General features: G+C 50.7%; 1 protein-coding gene across 1 annotated transcript in view; it reads left to right on the forward strand.

The window, feature by feature from the left end:
* Positions 1 to 7596, forward strand: part of WNT3 (wingless-type MMTV integration site family, member 3) — a 60633-nt gene extending 53037 nt beyond the window's left edge. Inside the window, exons 3-5 of the mRNA XM_006833529.1 lie at positions 2692 to 2957; positions 3483 to 3969; positions 7425 to 7596. Of these exons, the coding sequence (XP_006833592.1) occupies positions 2692 to 2957; positions 3483 to 3962 (746 nt within the window). The 3' untranslated portion in view covers positions 3963 to 3969; positions 7425 to 7596. The remainder of the gene's footprint in view (positions 1 to 2691; positions 2958 to 3482; positions 3970 to 7424) is intronic.
* The last annotated feature ends 1515 nt before the right edge of the window (positions 7597 to 9111 follow it).

Consider the following 9111-nt stretch of genomic DNA (forward strand, 5'->3'; position numbering starts at 1 on the left):
GGGTAATGCGGTGTGACACCGCGCAAACAAAGGCGGATTGAGCGGCCCAGCGGGCCCCGCCGGACGGGGACCGGCACAGCAGGGCTGTCAGCGCCGCTCCCAGGCTAATCCCCGCCCCGCCCCCTAGCTCCCGGGGCTGGGAACCGAGCGCGGCCCGGGCCGGGCGCCGCCGCCGCCGCGAGAGGCCGCGGGTCGGCCGGAAGCGAGGGGCACCCGGCCCTGCGAACTCGCCCTCGGTGCCCCCCACCCCGGCGCCGAAGAGTGGTAGGGGGCTGGAATTGGGCGAGGAGGGCGGTGGGAAGCCGGGGCACAGGAGCCAGGGCCATGGCGGGTCCAGCTTGGCACGCTCCTCTAGCGTTGTTGGTGCATTTGGAAGGAACCCCTCCAGTGCAAGTGACCCACGAAAGCATCAGGGTTCCCAAACGGGCAGCATCGATTCCGTGGGGTTACCAGGCTCTCTGCCTGTGTGAGGAACTTCCACTTTCTTTGGCATACAGGCCTGGAAAGGCGGCTGGGACCCTACTGTCTGCGTGGCCTTAGGCAGGTCACCTCTCCGTGGGCTCCTCGCCTGTAAAGGAAGATGGTGGACTGCAAATCTCTCAGACCTTTGCCTATGTAATCCTCAATGACTGTATCTGCAAAATGGGCATACAAAATAAATATATGCCTCACAGGGTTAAGAAGATTAAGTGGGATTAAGCCCAAGTAGGGAACACTCACAGTTGGCTATTATATAATGAGGCTGGGGGCACCCCTGAGGCTGTCTGTGTCACTATGGTCCATATGACACTGTTAGAGGGGGAGACACCACAGTGACGGTCAACAACATTTTTGTGCAATGTTTCCACAGACATTTATTATTTTAAAATAAATATATCCCTGTAGTTAGCCATCCAGAAGCAAAGTGGCTCTGTAGGATAAGCACTGTTGGAGACCTACAGCTGCTGTTTGAGAGAAAGATGAAGGTTTTTGCTCCCACAAAGATTTACAGCCTCGGAAATCTGTAAAGGGTACTTAACAAGAAGTTAGTTATAACAACAAAAACAGTTTTCTGAAGTCCAGCTTACTTGTATCAATATACCTAGCAGGCTAAAGCTCTATGGTAATTTACCTTTTGAACCTTCTAAGAAGGGAGTCCTGGGGAGATGCTGTGGGATAATGCACTGGACCCAAAGGTCGGTTTGAACCCCAAGGTCGGCAGTTCAAACTCAACAGCCGCTCCTCAGACACCCTATACAGGGTCACTATGAGTCGGAACCCAATCAACAGCACTTTAACAACAAGAAGAGGGGTTGTGACGACTGTATTTAACAACACAAACAGCAACAAAGGAGCCCCTAGAGCCCCGCTGTAGCACTGCAGGATAATGCGCTGGACCTCAAGGTCAGTTTGAGCCTCAAGGTCGGCGTTTCAAGCCCAGCAGCTGCTCCTCAGAAACCCTATACAGGGTTGCTTTGAGTCAGAACCGACTCGTTGGCACTTTAACAACAACAAGGGGCTCCCAGTTCTGGTGAGACACTGTGGGTTAATGCGCTGGACTGCAAGGTCAGTTTGAACTGCAAAGTCAGCAGTTCAAGCTCACCAGCAGCTGCTATACAGGGTCACTATGAGGTGGAACCGACTCAACGGAACTTTAACAAGGGGCTCCAGTGGGAGCGCTGTGGTTTTGTGGAATAAGCACTGGACTGCTAACCATAAGGTCATTGGGTAGAGCCCACCAGCTGCTTTTTGTTCCTACAAAGATTTACAAGCGTCAGAAACCCTGTACAGGCAGTTAACAACAACAAAACAGCGGCTCGGGTCAGAGCTGTCTTTATTATCCAGTGCCTGAGGCTTGGAATCACTCGTTCATGAAAGATTTGGTGTTTTTGCAGTTGCTGATTTTTTCAAAATTTCTAGTGTTTTAGCTACATTATTATATATTTGTGAACCTATTTTAATAACTTTTTTGAGCACGAAGTAGTAATTAAAGGAAAAGGAGGGAAAAAATTTAAAAAGGTTTCACTCATACTAAGAATATAATGCAATATAGAAAGCTTTACAAAATTATGTTATGGCTAGTATTCATATAACCTATGAAATGTTACATTTAAATGATTTATAATTATATTTACCACAATTATTTATTATATGATTAAAATGGATAATCAACATTTCTAAGGATTCTGCATAGTCTGGTACAGGTGGTGGTCCACGGGAGGGTGTGTGTGTGTGTAATTAACTCCAGTGATACCACTGCTCCTATTTGAATCTTGAGTTAGACCTGAGGGAACTGCATTAGGGTCCTCCTGGGAGGGGCTTGTCCTAGGGTTTGGGATGGGGTAGCTGATGATTGGCTGGCTGCCTGACTGATGAGAAACTCTGACTTAGAGAGGTTTAGGCCTCCTTCCTTCAGATCTCAGGGTCTCTCAGGCGTGGGAGGGCTCAGTTGGACCTGGGCTCTCTCTGGAGTAGTTTGAGAAGGGGTGGGGGGCTGGAACCAGGACAGAGCGTGACTGCCTTTTCTCTTCCAGAATCTGCAGGGTGAATATTTTCAATACTCTGTAGCTGGACCTCAGTTTTCTCATCCGTAAAGTGGGAATACCCAGCAAGGCTGTTTCAGTCAATGAGGGTGGGGAGGGCACGTGGGTTCCTCCTCTCCCCAGGGGCAGCCGAACCCTCCAGATCTTCCTTGCCTCCTCCTCCCTGCAGCCACCCGCGAGTCGGCCTTCGTGCACGCCATCGCCTCAGCCGGCGTGGCCTTCGCCGTCACGCGCTCCTGCGCCGAGGGCACCTCCACCATCTGCGGCTGCGACTCGCACCACAAGGGGCCGCCCGGCGAGGGATGGAAGTGGGGCGGCTGCAGCGAGGACGCCGACTTCGGGGTGCTGGTGTCTCGGGAGTTTGCGGATGCGCGTGAGAACAGGCCAGACGCACGCTCGGCCATGAACAAGCACAACAACGAGGCTGGCCGCACGGTGAGCGGGGGCCACCCCAGTCCACCCTGCCCGTGCCCCTGCCCCTTGCCCCTCCGGAGTTGGCCCCGCCCCCACAGCCCCGCCCCTTCCGGTGGCCCCAAACGCCTGGGGCTCTCTGCTCCATTTCCAGGCCACCAGGCTTGACCCCACTCAGCCCTTCTGCCCTTCGCCTGGGCTGTACCTGGTCTCTTCCGGGCACGGGTCAGCCTGGGAATGCTGCCACCCGAGAGGGCAGGTGTCTGACCATGACCCGGCTTTGCTTGTGCACGAGTCGCTAAAGTTCCCTCCTCAGTTTCCCCAATCTTTATTTCCTATGAGAATACGGACATGGTGATGCCTGCCTGTCAGTGCTGGCTGTGTGGAGGGACGGGAAATAGTCACCATCCTGCAAGCCTGTGCCTCAGTCAGGCCCATCCGTTCTTTTTTGGTTAGAGTCGGAAGGCTTGAGGGATGGGGGAGGGGGGCGAGCGGGAGGGTCGTAGATGTGCTCCGAGGTGGGGATCAGCGGCTACTCCTCTTCCTCAGACCATCCTCGACCACATGCACTTGAAGTGCAAGTGTCATGGGCTGTCGGGCAGCTGCGAGGTGAAGACCTGCTGGTGGGCCCAGCCTGACTTCAGGGCCATCGGCGACTTCCTCAAGGACAAATATGACAGCGCCTCGGAGATGGTAGTGGAGAAGCACCGAGAGTCCCGAGGCTGGGTGGAGACCCTCCGGGCCAAATACGCACTCTTCAAGCCACCCACCGAGAGGGACCTGGTCTACTACGAGAACTCTCCCAACTTTTGCGAGCCCAACCCTGAGACGGGCTCCTTTGGCACCAGGGACCGGACTTGCAATGTCACTTCCCACGGTATTGATGGCTGCGACCTGCTCTGTTGTGGCCGTGGCCACAACACGAGGACGGAGAAGCGGAAGGAGAAATGCCACTGCATTTTCCACTGGTGTTGCTATGTTAGCTGCCAGGAGTGCATTCGCATCTACGACGTGCACACCTGCAAGTAGCGGCCAGGTAGGACCTGCGTGTCGGGCCACTTCCTTCTCATTGTAAGCTCTGGGGGACACACACATTCCGTAGCCCAATTCTGGAAGCTAGGCTTTCCCAGTTTCAATGGGACGCCTTTGGGCAGTGCCTTGGATTATACATAGCACAGATAATAACCCCAAGTGTGTTCACCTGAGGCAGCAAAACAATTGGTTGAAGTTCTTACACAAATTAGCACATTATGAGCCAGGTCAAGTTTTTGCATGGCCACTGGCTAGCATTATTGAGCATTTGTGGCAGGAGAAAATAGACAAGGTAGGGTTGGAAGCTGAGAGACCTGATTTCCAGTTACAACTTTGTCTGCATCTTCCTGTTCCCTTCACTCCTCTGGGGCCTCAGTTTTCTTACTGTAAAATGAGGGGATTAACATACTTGAAATAGTAGGCTGAAAGGTCATGTCTTCTACCCCCGGACAGAGTCATTGTGCATCCACCTTGAACACAGAGGGCAAGTTTTTGCACAAGCATAAATCCTACCAACCTCAAGGAAGTGGGTGGGGGGAAGCGGCATGTAAGCCCACATCCTGACAGATCTGAAGCTTGGGTGGAGCAGGGACACTCTCACTGAGTTTATGGGGTGATGATGGGGAGCAGGAGGGAGTCAAGTTCAGAGTGAAGGTGGTGAGTAATTCAGGGATCAAAGGCTCTGGGTTGTGTTCCCAAGCTTCCCAGAGGTGGCCTGTGTGGGAGGCTCTTTGCACTCGCCCTTGGATCTGTGGGACCCCAGGGTAAGTCAAGTGATGGAGGGGTGGTCCTTCAGCCTCAAGGGTGAAAGGTTTCGAAGGCCAGGGTACTCTACCTCCCTTCCCTTTTACTTGAGAAGGAGCCTAGTATATAGAGCCATGGGCACAGATTGGAATTAGTTGGCCTAGCTTTGGCCCAAGGAGCTCTGGTGGTGTAGTGGTTAAGTGCTTGACTGCTAACCAAAAGGTTGGTAGTTCAAACCCACCAGTAGCTCCACTGGAGAAAAAGCTTGGTAATTCGCTCCTGTAATGATTAGAACCCAGAAGACACCTTGGGGCAGTTCTACTCTCTCATATAGAGTTGCTATGAGTTGAAATTGGCTGGGGGGCCCCTAACGACAAGAGCAACCCTGGCCCTGCTTCCACCACTTGTAAACTGTGTAAGCCAGACACCCTGCATCGATGGCATCTATTGTCTGCCGCAGAGGTCCTGTGAGGAACAGAGAAAGGAACATGGGGACAGTGGTGGGTCAGGTGCTAAGGACTGGCCTGCCTGGGGTTAGCCCTGGCTAGGGCAGTGTTAGGGTAGTGCTGCCTACAGAATGGAAAGGGGCCAAAGATGGGTCCCAGCTCTTCCATTTACAACTATCTGGCCTTGAGAAACTCAACCTCCTGAACCCCCATTTGATCTTCTGCACCCAGGTGGTGATAATGGGGGCTTCCTGAGTATTGGTGAGTTTTGAGTTTGCCAGTGCATGTGAATGCCCATCTGAACACAGTACTAATGTGAAGTGGGATAAACCCATCAGAGAATTGGTGACATGTATGGTGGCATGGTCAGTGTGTCCAGAGATACTGTTACTGCTTGGGTAGTCTTTGCTTTTCAAAATAATGGATGAAAGGCCAGGGAATACGAGTCAACTCATGGGCTAATTGTGGCTTGTCAAGGTGGAAGGAATGTTTGAAAACCACAGTGGGTACCTTCTTCTGATGTCTACTATGAGCAGAGGAAACCCAGGTCCTAGCAGTTATGAGAGGAGGCTGAAGGAAAGTCACCTTTAGAAAGCTAACCTTTGATTGTGCCTAGGGGACCATTGCACAGATGAGGGACACTGAGTTAGTGACCAGAAAGCCCCTTTGGGTTGAAGTCCAGCAGCTCAGGCCTCATCAGTGGCTCTAGGGGGGAGGTATGCCTCAGATGGGGACCCCTGCAACTCTGTTCCAAGTCCAGCCCCCTAGGGCTTTTCTCCCCCTGTTCCCCCCCCCCCCCCACTAATACTGATTCTATAAAGAGATGTGCTCTTCATCAGCCTTCTTGTCTTCCCCATTTCTCAAATAGACAAGTAGTGTTCTTTCAAATTGTATATAAATTGCTTATAGATCCTGGCCCCTACACCCCTCATATATAGACATTTTGGAACCCTCACTCTCTGAAAAGTGGGAGATACTATCCCAGCATGGTGCCCTTTTGATAAAACAGTCAACTTTTGTCTGATTTCAGGCAAGCTATTTTGCCTCCCTGAGCTGTTTCCTCATTGTAAACTGGGGATACGGGTTGTCCTGGTACGCCAGTAGAGTGGTCAGAGCGCTGAAGGAGAGGTGGCCAAGGTGGCCTGTCAGGTTTACCTCCAAGGGCAACTCTTCCTATACTTCTGTTGTTGAGACAGAGGCCAAAGACTGGCTGAGAGCCTGTTACATTTTCCCAACTTTTCCTCCATGCTGACACACTGTGCTTCAGATGGGACATTGAGACACAAGCTGGTAGGGACAGCTGGTCAGGGCCTTTGGCTTTCCTCTGGGTGACCTTATTTGTCTTGACAGAGTAGGTAGGAGAGAGAAGGGAGCCACAGAGCAGGAAGTACCAGCCTCTGTTCCCCCAATCCAGGAGAGCGGAAGGGGTCTGGAGCCTTAGCAACATTGGCTTCTTGCCACATGAAGTAGAGAGTCCTGCCTTGGGCCCTTTCTGTATGAGGAAAACAGCGTTTCCACTCACTTGTAGCTTTTGCCCAGTGTCTCTGGCTAATCACTGAATTCCTATCTTACGGGTACCTAATGAGCCCAATGAGCTGGGAAGACACCCGGACAAGAATCCAGTGGCCTGGCTCTTCCACTACTAGCTGTAGGGCCTTTGTCCCCGCTGAGCCTCATTCGCTGCTTCTGTACAATAGGCTTCTACTGGCATTGTCTGCCCTGAGAGGAGCTGAGGGTTGATTGGGAAAGTCCATGAAAAGGCTTTCACTTCTAATCATTTGTGAGGTATACATACGCACACTAATAACACATACACACTGGAGTGCTCCCAAGAAGGCTGTACCCATACTGACGGAAACAGATGCTCTCCTGCGTAGACAGCTCAGTATCAGACCATCTAGTGCACACTGCGAACTAGACCTTCACACTGGTAAGGTGCCTCCCAGTCTTCACAAAGAATTACTACATTTGGATTGCCCAAGACCCCAAGCTAGAAAGTGGGGGAGGTAGGAGACAGATCACAGCCTGCGGACTTACATCCCTACTGCTATTCCCATAAACCACCTACCCTCTCTCAGTGACAGACCCCAGGTTAGGTTGGAGGTGAGGGATCATGACAAAGCTCCTCGAATCCCTGTCACTTTTACAAACACGGTGTACACAGAGAGTGCCTTCTGGCAGCCTCTGATATCTTTGCATTCTAATGGGTGGTGTTTTGTTTTGGGAAAAGGAATTATGTTTCTAACTCTTCCTGTTTATTTTCCCAAAGGGTGCTGGGAATGGGTGAAGTGTGTGACTGGGAGGATTCACCAAAGTCCCATGGGAAGCAGGAGCTAGAGGCGGGGCTCGGCCCTCAGCATCGGACAGCAAGGAAATGGACTGTTGCCAGATGCACGTGTGGTAAATGACCTGGATCCAACCTGCCCATTGGCTGGGAGCCTTCTCTCTCTTTCTCATCTTCAGTTTCTCACCCTACTCTGGATGGTGTGTGGTTTTTTTTTTTTTTTGGTTTTTGTTTTTGTTTTTTAAAGAAGGGGCTTTCTTTTTTGTTCTCTAGGGTCTGGTAGGAACAGACCCAAGGCTTATCTTTGCACATGTTAAAGAAAATAAAAATGGAAAAACCAACAACAACAACAACAACAACAAAACTACTCCAACAGAACAGGCTGGGTCAATGTGAGCTCTCTGCCTGATGGTAAAAACATCAGTATGGGCAAGGCTGTTTCCTAACTGCTGCTTCTGGTGACAGTCCAAGATGTCTTTGAGGTGGGAGCTATGAAGTTCGTCAAACTGTGCATGCTCCCTCTCCTCTCTCTACCACTTTCATTCAAATCTGATCTATTGTTACATTCTCATAAAAGCCATAGGGTTAGCTAGGAGACCACAGTAGGAGGCCCAAGGCAATTGTTAACGTAGGAGTCTGAATTTTGAAGAACCCGGAGTTCTAGGTGACCTGGGAAGCTTATTTGACGAACAGCTGTGTCCTTCTCAGTCTCCTTTTCTCTATAACCAGTTCTGCCCAAGGCTCCTGGGACCTGCAGCCAGGTAACTGAGTCCTTTTCTACCATTCTTTCCTCAGTTTCCACCAATAATGCTACGGTTTTGTTTTTTTTAACTTCTCATTATGAATTGATTGAAGGTTTACAGAACAGATCATCAGTCCCACATTCAATAAATCATACACTTTGTGTCATTACAATGGTTACAATCCTTTCCATATAAAATGACCTCTAGTCATTTTAACCCCTAACCTCCCTGTGTCTCCTGCTACCTTCATCTTTCTAACTCATTGTTGTTTTCTGCAGTGTGTGGATTTTTTTTGTAGTGGACTTTGTGGCTAGGTTCTGTATGGAGCAAGCTTCCTTCAGCTTTAGTGGCCTCTGAAAGCCAGTCTCTGTGGAAGGGACCCTGAGTCCATCTGGCACTGTTCACCTGCAAATTCTTCATCAGCATAGCTCCAGGTGGGGCACTTGGACTCTAGGTCACGTTAGTAGCATTGCTATAAAATTAGACAGTGCAGGGGTCTGTGAGAATAGTGATTTCTTCCTGAACTTCCATCTCTGTGACTAGTGGATGGGGAGGATAAAAACAATTCCTTCCTTCCCAGTAAGGACACATTTTCTTCCAGTGTCCTTTTCATTCTGCTGCCTGGGAGAATATACTGAAGCACAGGGTTCTTAATCAGTCTTCTGCCCTTCCCTGTATTCTGAGATAGCCACAGTCCATGCAGCTACCAAAGCTCAGGATTGGACATTCAAAGGAGGGCAAGCAGTCACCTCCTCCCTTAGGTGAAGCATCTCACAGCTGAGCTCTCCTTGACCAACCCAGTCTATGAACCTGTTTGTTAGGTGCCACTGAGTAGGTTCTGACTCACAGCAACGACAATTATGCAGAACAGAACGAAACACGGCCCAGTCCTGGGCCATCCTCACAGTTGTTGTTCCGCTTGAGCCCAT

The sequence above is a fragment of the Chrysochloris asiatica genome, unplaced genomic scaffold (genome assembly GCF_000296735.1).
Source record: "Chrysochloris asiatica unplaced genomic scaffold, ChrAsi1.0 scaffold00007, whole genome shotgun sequence".
In the NCBI taxonomy this organism is placed as follows: Eukaryota; Metazoa; Chordata; class Mammalia; order Afrosoricida; family Chrysochloridae; genus Chrysochloris; species Chrysochloris asiatica.